The sequence below is a fragment of the Phalangium opilio genome, unplaced genomic scaffold, assembly GCF_054372755.1.
Source record: "Phalangium opilio isolate 3A_F unplaced genomic scaffold, DU_Popi_V2 ptg000070l_1, whole genome shotgun sequence".
NCBI lineage: Eukaryota > Metazoa > Arthropoda > Arachnida > Opiliones > Phalangiidae > Phalangium > Phalangium opilio.
This window is the reverse complement of record NW_028324182.1, coordinates 15,146,324-15,163,103: the sequence shown is the minus strand read 5'-3', so window position 1 is coordinate 15,163,103 and position 16,780 is coordinate 15,146,324. Positions and strand designations below refer to the sequence as shown.

Genomic DNA, 16,780 nt, shown 5'->3' with positions numbered 1-16,780 from the left:
AATGTAAAAGGTAGAAATAAAGAATAACTTAACATAATAATAAGCCTAAAATAAAGCTAGAAATAAAATTATTTTGCCTACTAACTTATCAAACAAAATTAAAGTTATAATACTTTAAAATTCATATAGGCCTTCGGGTTCTTTCTGATAACTTCTAAAATTAATAGCTCATACATATCGACATAAAAACAACCGCCGAGGTAAAGGCAAAGACGATACTAATTGGTATGTCGCGTTTACCTCTATAACGATATCCAAACCTTAGAAGTGGTACGCCATTACGTACCTTACCAGGAGAATGCATACAACTAATAGGAATGATTGTGCCCCCAAAATATTCCATGTTTATTTCTAAGCTTATTTTGTGGGCCGGGCTTGAGAACACGCTGTAATTGGTTGATAGGCGAGGTCGGACGAGATAAATTATTCGCGAGGTAATATTAATTAGTCTAAAATCGGCCTGGAGACGCTAAGAACATGTCTACACAATGATTTCTATTAGCTGACGCGGATCTATGTATTCCTGGTATCACTTCTAAAGTAAGTTTCAACTACACGATATGATTTTATGAAACTATAGACGAGTGTATTCGGCTTTAGTTTATATTTTGCCGAACTCTACCGAGAGCCAAAGAAGAAAACAAAACATTTCTAAAGGAAAATTTGTATCTTACCCCGCGACAGCGGCATAGGAAGCGACAGGTTGGGCTGCGGCTGCAGCTGCGGCGTAACTTCTAGCAGCGGCTGCTGTGTAGGCCGCACTCGCCGCGTAAGTAGCTGGTAATTGGTAACGTTCAGCTCCGGCGTATGCTAGGAAAGGATCTTGATAAACGCCACTGAAACGAAAGAAGAAAGAGAGAGAGAGAGAGAGAGAAAATTCAATTATCATTAAACTAATTAAAGTTTTAATTAATGTTTTAATTAATATATTTACGGCGTATATCCGTGAAGAGCTGTAGCCGCGGCTGCGGCGGTTAGGGGTGAAGGATGCCGCGCAAAAGCTGTGGCAAAAGCACCCCTAGCTCTACCTCTTTGGATAGCAACGCCTCGTAAGGCGGCCACAGGTAGTGAAACGTAAACTGTAAAGTAATTAGAAAAAAAAATGTTGCTTAAAATTAACTTTTACTAACGAAGTAGGTAGGAATGAAAATATAATAATAAACTATGGTAAAATAAAATAAAAATAAAAATTAACCTTTACATTATGGTAAATGAAGTGGGAATCAAAAAGTAATTATAAACTATGGTAAAATTTAAATTAGAAACACGTACCATTTGGTATGGTGGGTGTCTTTTTCGTCTGTACTCTAGCTGTAGCGTTGTTTACCTAATTATTGTCGAGTTTGTTTATAATCAAAACAAACGGACGGTGTTCGGGGAGGGGAGGAGGAAAATGGGTTTGAAAGAAAAATACGATGAGAAAAACTACTCTAACAACACGATTTATTTATCTTTTGATACAAAAAGAAACGCCCTTTTTCCAATTTCCATTGTCTGAAATATCGACTGCAAATATTTATTATTTCGTATTTTTATTTTTATTTCAGACACTGGGGAGGCCGACCGGCCAAGCAACATAAAGAAATAGAGAAAAGGGGATCGCTTCTTTTTGTATCCGTATAAAATTCATGCATTGTAAAAAAAAAAGGAATAAAAAACATATCCATCAACTCCGTTACTATGGTAACCGGAGATGATAGGTATATCGATCCACATTGTTCGTTGCTAGATTGCTAAAATTAATCGGTCCGTGCTTTTAATTATACAGGCTTGTAAAACGCCCCTACCCCGTTAATTTGTCTCCGTATTCTACTTGATTTAAAGAGATATTGATCGATTTAAAAAAAAAAAAAAAAAAATACAGAAATCGAACAACGAATCGATTAACACAACTTTTCTTAATATACTTTTCATTGGCGTTTCATAACTTAGCCTAAAATCGTAGTACTAATTAAGAAAAGTCCATTAAAATTGTGGAAAATGGGAGAAACTATTTTACTCGTTTCTATATTTTCAAAAATAAATAAAATTAATTAATCTTATTTTAAACCAAATTAAACTTAAATTATCATAATTTTTTTTAATTTAAACACTGTCAAAATAGTTTCTCCAATTAAAAACCTAGAGAGTTTAATATTTAAGCCTTTTGTAAATTATTTGAAACTTAATACGAAAAATAATTAAAGTGATATTTAGTTAATCCTTTGGCTTAAAACTCTCTAGATTTCTAATTAGCAAAAATCTCACGCAAAATAATAAGTTAAATTACGAGTGTTAAAAAAAATAACAAATAAGAAATGAGACTCTGAGATGAAGTTAAGTTTCGACTCTGGGGGGAATAAATAATAAAAGGAAAATCTTCCAGCGGAAAGGATTAAGGAAAGTCTCGAGACGATATATTTAATCCACGAGTTTCATTTTGAAAAATAAATTCTAAGAAAGAGCTTGCTCGGATTTCTCCATCTTCTAGCCTAAGTCTCAAGATACAAAGTTCGGTTGTTTGATAATCCTTCTGGTCCAAAAATAGAAACATAATTCCCTATTCTAAATATAGCAAAACCTCGATCGGGTCTTACTTCGGGTCTATTTGAAACAAATCTCAATTCCTCCTTTATATGTGTAGAAACAGCGGTAATCACAGCAAATGAAGAAGGAAAAACAATATCCTTGATATTGCACAGATGCCGTTACTAGGGGTACAATTTTAAGGTAATTTATACAGCCAATATTGGTAAAGGTATAAATAAAGCAAAGATATCGGGTATCCAATCACAAACAAGGGCAATAACTATTACACCGAACGTGATGGTTAACCATTTTCAATTAACGTTTTATGGAAGTAATTTATTCCAGTGAATTAATATATACAGGGTGTTTGTGAAAGGTCCATCAATAATGGAAGGGCGTATTTATTGGGCCATTTTGAGTCGAAAATGTTCTATGACATTTTTCCGTTCGGGCCACTGTTTTCAAGTTATGATTGGAGTAATTTACGGATGACCCCTTAAATTTAATTAAGAAATTGAAAGACAGCGCTAATTTAATGAAGGGGTCATCCCTAAAATATTCAAATCATAACTCGAAAACCGTGGCTCGGACGGCAAAATGTCATAGAACATTTTCGACTCAAAATGGCCCAATAAATACGCCCTTTCATTAATGATGGACTTTTCACAAACACCCTGTATACAGGGTGTCGCAAAAAGGGTATTCATCCCTCGAGTCGAATCTACCTCCGAGAGCCTCATTAATAAAAATTAATATATAAACTAAAGGGTTGAAGACTAGAGTTTATCAAATCCTTTGATCTTTGCCGAATACCGAGTGTGGTATGGTATATGTCTCAATTAAAATTTATACATTTAAATATTAATAATGCAGTATTAGAGATATCTTCATTTTTCATATTCAACCCTTGAGTTTTTACACAATTTTTTAAACACACGTAAAACACTTAAAAAAATATATAACAGAATAATAAAATAGATTTAAAAAAAAAATAATAAATTTGAGAGGAAGGACAGAATGTTTTTATGAAGGATAAATATATAGATATTGAATATTGCAATGCAAACAAAGTGCTCTTTTTTAAACAATTCAGCAGGAGAAATGTCAATCCAAAAAACTGTGAATTTTTTTTTACTTTGAAAACCAAAAAATAAAAATTGGTAAAATAAATTATACTTGATTTTTTTTTCTTTCAAGATATAGAGAAGACGATTCTTTTTTATCTGTCTCTATTATTCGCTCATTAGCTCAATAATTAATTAATCAAAATTAGCTATCACTTTCCTTTTTGATAAACAAATTGGCACACTAAATCTCGTGCTACAGGCAAAGTAAAGACATATCGTGTGGCAATTTTTGGTTGTCGTAAACGTTTTCAAAAAACTTTCTTTAAATTTTTAATTTTGTATATTATTTTCTTTTCATAATATTTGATTGAACAAATTAGTATATTTTATTTAAAAACGTACTAATTTGTAATATTCATAATTTTTGAAAATAGAGCCGTTTGAACTCGCGTCTATAGGTCAAAGTTTAAACCTACTAAACTACATTTTAAGAAACGTCTTCATTTAAGGCGAAATTTAAAAAAAGCTTTCCTAAAATTCCACTAAACTACTTAAAAAAACTTTCGTATCTATATTTTTTTTCTTGTCGATTTTAAATATTGTCGTAATGTAAAAATTAAATGAACGATTAAAGCATAGCAACATTAATTTGAAAATTCTGGGAAGTTGCAAGACCGCAGTTTTTGTGTGAGAAAATAGAAAAGGAGATGTATTGTTTTTAAACCCGAGATAGTAATTTCTTTTGGTTAATAAGAAAGAGTATTTTCTGTCTACGAAAAAGTATATGTTTTTAGAAGAAGAAGAAGAAAAGGTGTATAATAGAGAAAAACGGACGGGGTAAGCTACTAATATAAGATTTCCACGTAAAAACCAGAGCAGGAATTTGTTTGAGAGGTTTTGTTCCAGGGTGTTCCACGTTTTTCCAAGGAGAACGTATAAGAGGGGAGACTAGTAGTCAGACAAAATGCACGTAGTCCCCCGTTCCTAAAAAGGTACTGTGCCGTCCCCCCGGTTACCATGGTTACCGCTACCCCTTCACGGCAAGAGAGCGTACGTTCTCGCGCGCGCATGCGTTGAAGCTTCATTGCTATAGCCTCATGAGCTTGTTTATAATTTTGAACATCTCACGATTCCCACAACGATCACGTGACGCGCGTCGAAGTTTCGCACCACTGTATGCGGTATCTACCTCCCCCGGGCCTTTCCATAACGAGTCTCCCCTCTTATACATCCTCCTTGGTTTTTCGAATTAGAACTCTCTCGCTAAGTCTTTCTAAAAGATGGAAACACAAAGCCGAGCCGACACATACCACAATGTGAATATATAGTAAAAAAACTAATGGAGAACATAAAAGAGTTTATCATAGCCAAATCAAAACCAGCCTGATGCAATTAATATTTATCTCAATTAAAAAATAAAATGTTTTCAAATTCTGCTCTCGAATTTGTAAAAAAAAAAAGATAGAAATTAAACTACAAATGCCACATATCGATATCTCAGCCCAAGTGTAGATGAAAAATAGTTATTATTTTCGTTCGTAACACAAAATTAACGTTTCGGTTTATTTTTAACGCTAATTACGCCCTAATAGGATAGTTAATTAAAATAAATTTAAAGGGATAATGAAACCCAAAAGAAAAATAATTTAAATTAATATATTTTTAGTTGATTTTACTCGAACCCCAAATTGGACCTAAATCATTAATTAACTATATAGCCTAATTGATAATTTAGACCTAATCTCTTTAAGGTTTAAGTTAAATCCTCTAAAAATATAAATAAACATTAAAAAATCCCATTAAACGAGGGTAAGAGAGGGGGGAATGCGTAAACGTTACTTCCGACTAAGAGATTTCAGATATATAACATAAAATTGAAATATATATGATTATTTTATATATGATTGTAATAAAGAAAATCACCAACGTACTACGATGGCACAAAAATCCAAATCCCCGGAGTGAGAGCCGAAGAGCTCAAATTTTAAATTTTAGCGGCCGTCGTGAGGTACACGCTTTTTTCGAATCTTTTCATAGAAAAAATATTGCGGAATGTTCAAAATGAATAAATAAAAACAGAAAACCAAAAGGTGTTGTTTGTTTGTTTGTTCAACTACTAAACACTAATAAAGAGAATAGAAACTTGGATCTCTAATTTCGGGGTAAAAACCATAATAATAAAAATTTGGGAGCAATTTTTATTTTACAAAAATGACACGTCAAAGCCCAAATATATTTACAGAATTATAACCAATAAGGAGTTTACGGTACTGGCAATATTCCAGTTTAAATTATAGAAAAATTCTGGCTTTAACGGGCCATTTTTGTTCCCAAATATTTAAAAACAGAAACAAAAAAAGGAAAAATTTGATAAATAAAAATAATATAATTATGAAGTGTATATAGTGTGTGAATGAAAAGTGGTATAGGATTTTGCGGTAAATATATTACATTACCTAATTAACTTCTAAACTACGCACTAAAAAAACAACGATATTTGTAAAGGGGATGGACATTTCTCTGCTGCGATTAAAAAACTCAGTATTTTTTGGATCGTTATTGCTTTCTCGGGATTTTTTTTTTTTTTTTTTGGTTCGAAAAATTGTCGAAGTATAATAATAAATTGGTCGTTTTTTTATAAACTTCCTGAAAACATTAAAGGTTTATAAAAAAGAGGAGGACAAAGTAGACGGAAAAAAATATAGTGAAAAATTAGACAACGGACCAAGTTTGTTTGTTTTTAAATGGGAAATAAGGATTTTTAGAGGATAGACGGAATTGGGGAAGGGATTGGGAAAGGTAAGAGAAAAACGATAATAAAAAAATAAATCGTAATAATAATAATAATATAAAAAAAATTATAAATACTGTTGTAAATGTATAAAAAATGGTAATGTAATAAATATCAAGGTCTCATGCACCTCTATTTTGCGTCCCTCAACCACTGTGCCGTTCAACTGTTCTCGTGCGCGCTCTGCATCCGAGCTATTTGCGAAAGTTACAAAACCGAATCCCTGCATGCAATGAGAACAAACAGATAGAAAAAACACATGCATTTGTAAATTCTCTTGACGATTCAAATTCAATATTTGGTTTTGTTTCGTATGGTATTGAAATATTTCGCTCAACAATTAATCAAAAACACTTTAAATTTATATAATATATAAGTCAGCCATCGAATGTACGTATGTATATATATACACCAACCACGTCTCCTCCTTAACATCCCAAAGACTGAATTGAAAGGTCAATAAAGTTAACATTTTATCGATCCCTTATCAACTCCGAGGTTAAAGGTCATTCATTCGATGGCCAACCTTTTATACAAGGTCATATAAATTAACTATCATATAAATATATATATATAAATATGGATCCGAATAATGCCTGCTGCCACAAAAGCTCGTTTTTGGTCTAAAAGTTATATCAACAACTACTACGATAGAAAAATAAAGGAGTATTTTATGCGTAAAATTATAATAAATAAGAGAAACAAAAAGCCGCTTAACGGTGTAAGGCACAACCACATTAAAAAAAAAATAGTGTGTTATTGGAAACTTTTGATTCCTTTTAATAAATAAATAAATTAAAAGCTTTCGTATTTTGTGAATTAATTATATTAGACCACTTGCCCCGTATTAATATTTTTGGCAAACGATTCTTTGATAGAAAATTAAACATTGAAGAAATTCTATAGACTACCATCATGGACACACAAAAGGGTGTTGTGAATTAAAAAAAAAATGACTAAATATACCGTTCAAAAGCTTAATTTGAATACGGTATTAATAATACAAAGCCAGCCATACTATGTTGTTGTTTATGTTCGTTTGTTTTTTTAAATTCCAAGCAAAAGATATAAGGCAAATTTTCTCTCCTTTCAAAATGACTTACATTTTCATTATTTTCGGTATAGTGAATTTGTTTCTAAACTCGAGTAAAAACACCAATTTATTCACAAAAAAACTCATCTCGAGTCGTAATTAGGTTAAGGAGCATCGTGAGAGTACTAGTGAATAAATTAATGATTATTCGTGAATATTTATTTGACTGATTGTGAAATTTCACGCAAAATACAGTGTTGACCAATAAATTCTTAAGGCGGACAAAGGGGGTCGTACACAAAACGCAAAAGGCTTGGAAAAAAATGAATGAGAAAAAGAAAGGATTGGTTGGGGGGGGGCGGGAGAAAACATTTGTAGCAGCAGCCAGTCTTCCAAGGACCAATTAACAAATATGTGTAATGTAATGTAAAAAAAAAGGATTGGTAAACTATTTTAAGAAGTGGTATATACGTTTTGTTTTTGGAAAAAATACTTCAATTCAAATTGGAGAGGGCGTATTTTAACTAAATAAAAATTTGTTTATGGTATCGAGATTAAGGTCAAAATAATAATAAAAAATTGTGTGGTAATAATATACTTAAATAAAATTTAAAATCGTATAAACAAAATTTCTGAATTTTGATTGGTTCTTTTTTGTTTTCTGATGTTATTATTGGTTTGAGACTAAATGATTTGATTGGCTGCGAGATTGGAGAACTAATCACAGTAATCAGCCCCCGGTCATGCAGCAAAAATGAAGGGTTTTTTGTATCTTAATGTCGTGGTTAATTTTTATAATATTTCTTTTCCCAATTGTTTTATGTCTTGTTCGAAACCAAATACGAGGCAACGTGAAAGCTAAACAATTCAAGTTTTTCTTTTAAATTTAGTTGTATTCCAGTTAGATTATGCCAGAAACATTAATTAATAAAGACCTCTAAAAAACGAATATCTCTAATCCGTAGCTTCTAAATACAGACAGAAAAAGGCGGTGCAATTGGAGTATAAGGATGGATAGGAATTAGACGAAGGAAATATGATATGTTTCACCATTTAGTTCCTAATTGAGTAATTGTTTTAAAACAATTAAATTTTCCTTCTGAAAGACTTTGGTTGGTTTCGGTTATTTTTCTCCTATTTTGGTATTTGTAAGGAAACCAACATAAAGGGGAAACAACCCAATGTATTTCTCCATAGCCCCTGTAGAAATGTTTTCCCTGCTATGGTTTAAAAACCGAATGTTTACTTGTAGGCGAAAATTATAATGGAACAATTGTTTACCCGAGAAAAATTAATTCTTTATAAGGAAGGAAAATCCCAGTAACAAAGAGGAACACCCCTAACGCTGAATTACAATATTCTAAACGCGGGGGAAAATTTTCCTAAGGTAAAATTCGTTCCCCATTGGGAGTAAGAGACGTTCGTCGCAATTCGGCGAGGATATTGAAAAGGGACCGAACCGATCCGATACAAAAAGGATGTTACCGTGTTCTTATCTTGAATATAAATTGAAAATTATCACCTAACCTTAGCTAAACAGAAGTTACAAAAGGAGTGGTGTTACTAAATTCCTTCGTTTTTACCGGACAGAGAAAATTGAAAATTGTAAACACTTCTAGTTAATTTATTTCTGCAAATTGTGGCATCAGTAGAATAAATTTTCCCGTTCTTTTGCTAATTAAGAAGCTCAGATATTAAAAGTTAAAGCCCAAGCTGTTAGTGTAAAGGTAAAAATGAATACCTTCTCCATAAATTAAAATAAAATCTAAATTTGACGCGATCTTTGGAATGGTGGATAAAACGAATAAAAACCAAAGCTTTCATTGAACAAAATGGTGAAACTGATTTAAATACACGATTTTTTTTGGAAATTTAATAGAAATTTATCATTTTCAAAGCGTATTAATGTAATAAGCAAATCGTGTATATTTAATTTTTTATATATTGGAAAAGGGTTAATTAGGAAGGCGTATATTTTGGGAGCCTGGGGCGAGTGAGTGTGACACCCGGTTATTTATGCTTTAAGAAGAAATTAAAATAGAGCAACTGATTAATAAAATTCCAGGGATACCGGCCTACTAATATAGACAACTAAAATTATAAAAAAGTAAAAAAAAAATTAGATAAGTTTCCTTTCAAGCTAAAAATGATCCGTCTCTTTCCAAATTTAATTATTTTAAATGTTATACCCAAAAGCGTTTTAATTTGGTTTTGTATATCATGCCGTCCCATGCGACAACAATGCCTAAGTGGGTTGGTTTTTCGACGTAAATTTCATTGCTCTAAAAATATTTATATTTTTTTAATCCCCAAAAGAAAAATAGAAATTTTAACCCTTTCTATTTTTCCAATAAAGGAATAAAAAAATATTAAAAACAGAAAAAAAACTGTGCTGATATATTGGTAGCTTAAACTAAAAATTTTTTTGGAATATTTGAATCCTTTTTCTTAATTATTTTAATTAGCTAATTTAGAAACGACGAAGGGGAGGGGGTAAATAAACTCTTTAATTTTTATGGTGTCCCTATGTTTAATTTAGTTTTAAACTAAAGTTGCCAAAATTAAAGGAAACAATATCTACTACCGTACTGATATCATTCAATTTAAGCAAATATTTTTTTTTTACATTCACAAAGTGAGATAATTGTTTTGGATTCTTTCCTTCGGTAATCTTTGGTTAACAATGAGAAAGTACACTTAAACAAATAATTAAGAAAGAATATGTAGCAAATAGAGAGACGATTTTTGATACCAACAAAATTCTTATGGACGTTTCGTGACGGTAATAATAGATGAAGGGTTTTGGGGGTCGTTTAGATTGAAAAGGGATATAAGGAATATATGGGAATCGGGTTAGTTTATATTTAGCGTTAATTACGTTTAAGGAAGGGTGAAAGGTTAATGGAGGGTTAAAAGGTCAAAGGAACGAGGTTAAAATCTATCGAATACGAACATTATTTTGCTTAATACTTCGCTTTTTGGTCTAATTACCTGGCTAACTGTACAGGGATTCGTTTATTTATAATTGATTTTTTTTTGTTTTTTGTTTTTTTATTTATTGAAATTTTCTGTGAAAGTGTCGTGCAGAAAATGTTAATTAATTTTGACATTTATCTTAATTCGTATATATATATATATAGAAACCACTTAAATTAAGTCGTAAAGGGCTGCGTATTAGTCTCACCACTCATGTAATTAACTTTTAAATTACATTTACTTTCCCTTTATTTTATTTTTTTTAATATACCACTTTTTATATGAAATACCACTCTCATAATTAACAAAGATATTTAACTATATATTATATATAAAAACGTAGCCTGCAAAAAAGAGTTAGAATGAAGCTGCCACTGAAGAAAACAGACTGATACTTTTGGCGATAATTGTTACAACGATACATATCGCGATATCGTTGAAATCGATATTTATCGCGATATCGTTGAAATCGAGATTTAACATTCATAAATTGAAGCAGAGAGAAAGAGAAACGCGAATCCATAATATTTGTCTAATACATAATAAAAGACACCTTTAAATCAAAGTTCAGTTATTTTCACCTTGACTAAATCTTATTTCCCATATTTCCCCAAAAGCGGGAAATGGTTTTCCTCTTTCCCCATCGTGCCCCACATCTGTATAAAACTATCCATTTTTTCGGACCCCCAGGTCCCTGATATCTCGCGTTATTAACTTTGACCATCGTTTTCTACAGTAACGTTGAACGGATGGTCATCCCAAGCTAAGAATTCACTACGAAAACGAACTAAAAATAACGCCAAGTCAACCGTTAGTGCCAACCAAGTAAATGACGTAACGGAGAGTATAGACCTTCGAGAGAGTATTCCCATAAGAGTGTGTCTTCTCCCTTGGTACATTCTGGCGAAGAAAACTCTTAGATTACATTGGGGGAGAAGGATCATTCCAGGAGAGTCCATTCTATATATTAACGCGTTACTTCGAAAGTCTCCGAGGGTCAAGAAGTCTGTGAGAAAACTGGCCTTAGCGATGAAGGAAGGGTTTCCAACGATTCGCAGGCCGCTAAAGAGAAAGGAGGCGAACCTCGGGGAATTGGCTTCTTCCCGTAATGGACTTTAACGGATGTTGTTCATTGGGGAGGTAACGTTTGAAACGTTAGGGTTTGGGTTGGTAAAGATAGAAACAACCGAAAATCACCGAAACCTAAACTAAAGGTGAATAATTAAATCGCTTTCTATAAACCAATCTGAATTAAATACATAGAGAGAAAATTACGTTACCTAACCACAATTTATTTTTCCTTCTAAAGATTGTCCTAGCCCTGTTAGTTTTCTATTTATATGTACAGGGTGTTTCTGATAGGTCTGCCTACCATAAATTAAATGGCAAAATGGAGATAGAATTTACATTTTCAACTCAAAATTGATTTCCCAAAGAACATAACCCTTAATTTATGGTAGGCAGAACACCCTGTACGTATATAAGAGAAAAGTTTTACGTCTATAACCTATAACCCATCCACTTCACGATTTAATCTCTGGCGAAAATTGGATTTCTCTTTCTCATTTTTCCAACAGTTTTTCCATGGAGCTTTTTTTATAAAGAAAGAAAAGAAGGAAGATCGAGCGGAGAGTGAAGCTTCTTCACCTCCCTACGCGAGGAAGAAGAATTCTTCTTTAGAAGAAGAAGAAAAAGTCTTACATCATCACAATGAAGCGTCAGTCTGTTTTCTTTTCTTATGGGCCTCGGTTCGGTTATGGCCCGGCATATCCTCCTTTTTACATAAGATATACCCAAGGCAACCACTACACACAAAAATCCCCCAAAAGGGACCAGTATTTCATCGAAAAAATGGGTGTGGTGACCCTTTCCTAGTACCAAACTATTGAGAGTGTGTGAGTGAGTGGATATAAGCGTTTATCAATGTTCGTTTCTACAAAAACACTTCCTAGAACTAAGACTCGATAGAAAAAAGGCAAGGTTTTTGTTATGGTATGTATCTTATCATCATAATTACGATTGGAATTCAATCTACTAATGGAGTATAGTTAAAAGATTTTTTATATTGAAATTTGGCCTGGTCTTTTCTGAGTTAATAAATAGTTTAATAGAAGACCAGAGAATCTTGTAATTCGCAATTAGTCTCAATTAATTCATAGTGTTTGAGACTTAACTCTCACTATGCTCCGTTTAAAATACCATTATGGTTGGTTGGTAAATGATCGAAATTCTGGTTTTAATAATGTAGAAACGAATATTGTCAAAAACTCCTCAGCCGAAAAAGATGGAAATTTTCTTATAATTTTATTTATGATGGATGACCCTCGGTTTTTTTTAGTTCGAAAGAAAAAGGAAGAAAAAAATAATTAACGATTTTCATCTTTACCGAAAATATAATGACATATCACAGATTTTCTAAAAAAAAATCGCATCGACATTTTTTCCAAATATTGAAAAATGATTTAGCCTAAACGGAAAGGTTAAATTGTTTCTAGATTAACTTTTTTCTTCTCTCTCTTTCTTTCAAGACGTCTCCCTGAGAATCTCAAGAATTTTTTTCACTTTCCACAAAATTCACACCTTCTAACTACACTCATCAATAAATTCTGTCTTTTTTCCAGAGATTCTACCAAGAAGTTTTCTAGTATAACTCTATAGGCCTATATCCACACTCACACACATCCCATTCCACCCTCAAAAAGAAATTCTTCATATATATATGTGTAAAAAAAAAGAAACAGAGAGGAGCTCATAGAGCCAACCTCAATTTTAAAAGATCATTTCACATTGACTGTTCAAAACTAAGCCAATTTAAAGTACAGTAACGGGAAGGTTTACACCATTCTACACGTTACTTAACTCCGTATGAGATGAAGTATAGTTAAAACCAGTCCGAGTTTGCGTTCCAAACCTTATATAACCCCGTTAAAGGTTACGAATTAACAGTAGAGCAAACTCAGGATGGCACCGAGAGTACGCCAGTACATCAAAAAAATTTCAGAGGGTAAAATAAAAATGGCAAGCTCAATAAACTCCACTCGTTTCTTTCAAGAATTTCTTAATGCACTTTTACCAAAATAATAAAAGAAAAAAAAATATATTTCAACCTCCCTCCAAAATAAAACTAAAACTAAAAAAAGGAGGACTGCCAAGAGGTTAGCAATGATGAAAAAAAGCAATCCCATTTTGCAGAAGTTTTATTTCAGCAATAACTAGAGTTCATTCTTAATGAAATGAAACATTTGAAACATTTCCACCTTAGTGCAACAACTTTGCAATTGCAATATTGCGTTTTAAATTAAAGGGGAAGGAAATACCATAAATACTTTCGTGTCGAAAGCTTTTCTTGAATTTGAAAAAACAAAATTACTTTCCAATTCAATTTAAGGCGCTAAGGTGAAAAATGTTATGAATTTATCTCAAACGAAAGATAAAAGCTTTTTTATTTTTATGAATTCCTACAGCGTAATGGGAGTGCCACTTTTCAAATCGTCCTTAATAAGGGGGCAAATGCGTTAACGAAAAGAGCGTTTTTCAATCATTTTTTAAAAAAATAATAAAATAAAAAGTGCTCTTTTCGTATATTTTTATGATTTAAATATGCCTGTTGGAATTATGTATTTAAGCCTAACCAAATTTTGAACTAAAATTTCGTATAAAACGTTTCCTGACCTTTGAGCCGCGCTCGTTGAAGATAATTTCTACGTCGAGTATCGGGCCAAATTGCTACACAGATAAAAGAAAAAAACAAACAAAAAAATAAATTGGTTTGTTTACTAAGAAAGAATGTTGAGTTTTCAATTATATTTAAAGGGTTGTGGTAAAAATATTTTAATTTCAGATTTGAAATCCTAAACTATTTTAAATCTCTACAGATAATGTGCAAAAAAGTGTTGCCAGTCATATGCAAGTGCAATTCAACAGCCTGAAAAGCTTCAGTGATCATTCAATTCCAAGCCGAGAAGCTCTAGCATATTACTGGCAACCCTGAAGGCCAGTTCAAGTTAAGAAACTGGGGGGTTCTCTAGCCCCTTTAGTGCATGCACACTATCTACGAATGTTCTTTGACCTTAGAGGTCCATCTTGAAGTACCTTAGTCTATCCTAATTTAGTGGAGTCCCTCCTACAATCAAAACACCCGACCCAAAAGGTACTTACGCCAAAAAGCTGTCTTAAGTCAGGATCACGAAATCTAAACGGTATATTGCTAACGTGTAGTCTCTTGGGTTGTCCGTTTTTGGACGCGTCACCACCAGCCGCCACGCTAGCCACGGGCGGGCCACCAACAACTACCGTACCACCACCAACAGAAACGCTGGTTTGCGTAGCTGTTTGACCCGGTTGACCCGAGGAAACTGTGCCTCCCGCCGCCGCTGCGGCCGCGGCGGCTACGGCAGCAGCCACACTGCCACTGACCGGTACATTTCCGGGTACCGTAGTTCCAACAACCATCGATGGAACGTCGGGATCGAGGTCCGTTTGCTTTGGAAAGAAAGAAATAAAGAAATATCAGAAGTTTAACTTTCACACGCTCAACGCAGTCGACACGTTACATATCTCTTAAAAAAATATTGACAAAATTATCTGAACCTTGGAAAACAACCCTCTTAAACTAAATACAATCAGCGCCTTCTAAGAAAGAGGGATAAAACAATCCTTACAAACCCAAGCACCCCTTCCAATAAGAAATTTCCAAACAAAAAAAATCTATACAGAACTTTTGTTTCCTTATTTTTTTGCCCCGCTGTTCGTACGCCTCATTTGTAACAAAAGGCACAAGGAGCAAAATTCTGCAGTTAATTAAATTCGATCGGACACGGTTCGTTAAAGCTAATATTATTTTCCTAGATCCGTAAATCCCTCTCCCCCACACGCCAAAAATAAAAAAGAAATCCGATAAAAAAAAAGAATGGGGGATTATTTTATAAGGGGGAATGATGGGGAAGGAGGACTTAACACGAATCACGTATTAAAAAGGGTTGCTTGGGATTTTGACGAGAGAGATTGAGAGGGTACATAAAAAATGCTAGCTTTAATGGAGGAACAAACTTAATTTGAAAAAATCAGCTTCATCAAAGTCGATTGTATTGTATTGGGAAGGAAGAATAGTTAGTAATTTATTGAAATTACGTAAGATGGACACCTGAACCTTATTAAGCAGCTAAACATCTATGCCTTCTATATAGTCCTTAGATTAAAGCGTGTAAATAAAATTGAATTAGAGAGATATTTAGATGAATCTTTGAAGAAAAAATAACCAACTCCGTTTGGGAGAAAAAATGTGCTTGATTTAATCTCCGTTTCAATAGACAAGGGTGACCTTTGCCCTCAAATATCTCAGCCCACTAACAAATGGAATGCTTTAAATCGTGCTAACCTCATTATAAATTAAACAATTAATTTATATTATTTGTATATAGATATCGTTATCTTGAAGAAAAAATCTTTAAGGCCTTTCCATGGTACGAAAATTTCGACGCATCGTGTGAGCCAGGCTTATATAAAACAAGTTGGGAAAACCAAAATATTACCTCTCCGAGTCAAGACGACTACTTACAAACTTATTTACCCAGATATGGAAATGTTTCTTAAGTTAAAATTTATGAAATATTAAAGCAGTATACAAAGCATAGCAAATTTACTGTAAATCAGACGACATTTTACATCCAATAATGATATACTTGTACACATTAAAATCATCCGATGGGGGAAAAACGGGTCATCGGCGTTTTATAAATGACGCTAGCCTAATAAAGCGTGCAAGGTACCAAGGCTTAACAAAAATTGTAGGATAACATATTTATATAGATAGATAACAACTTTTATAATTAAAATTAGAAACTAACATATATCTTAAAATTCTCGCGTGATCAACTGGTTTCACGCCAATTAAATAGCTATAGTCCCATAGAGCTATTTGTATTAATTCCTCCATAGTTTTTTCGCCAAGCTGAGAACTACGCGTTTTACGTCACGTTACCCAAAAAGCCGACTATTTTCTTTGAAGACCGCGCTAGCTCAGCGCTAAGAACCGTAACGTCAAAATTCAAAAACAAAATCCCTGGGCCGCGTTCAGCAACGCTGGGCTCTGCTGAACGCGGCCCAGATTTCCACCATGATAATAAAATTTAAGCCTAATTATTTAAAAGTGTATTTAACTTTCGGCTCACTCTGAACCGTTAATGTCTCTGCATACAGAAACGAAAACCAAACCCAAACGTTTACTTTTTGGTTCACTAGGCCTATGGACAAATAAGAGGTCATTTGACCAACATAGTAGCATTGTGCTTGTATTTACTGTGATTTTAGAAAGGATTATGCTATAAACAGATGTTGTATAGCTTAAGTAATATATAAACATCAATTTTAAATAATAATATTTAAAAAAATCTTTGGAATATCAAA

At 33.0% G+C, this 16,780-nt stretch overlaps 1 protein-coding gene across 1 annotated transcript in view; it reads right to left on the bottom strand.

Moving 5' to 3' along the window:
* The window catches only part of Rbfox1 (RNA-binding Fox protein 1), an 80,055-nt gene that overhangs the window by 5,070 nt on the left and 58,205 nt on the right, over positions 1–16,780 (bottom strand). Inside the window, exons 4-9 of the mRNA XM_089843830.1 lie at positions 14,534–14,857; positions 14,048–14,101; positions 6,497–6,589; positions 1,273–1,327; positions 935–1,079; positions 675–836 (exon numbers count right to left, since the gene is read on the bottom strand). Coding sequence (XP_089699956.1) covers positions 675–836; positions 935–1,079; positions 1,273–1,327; positions 6,497–6,589; positions 14,048–14,101; positions 14,534–14,857 — 833 coding nt within the window. The remainder of the gene's footprint in view (positions 1–674; positions 837–934; positions 1,080–1,272; positions 1,328–6,496; positions 6,590–14,047; positions 14,102–14,533; positions 14,858–16,780) is intronic.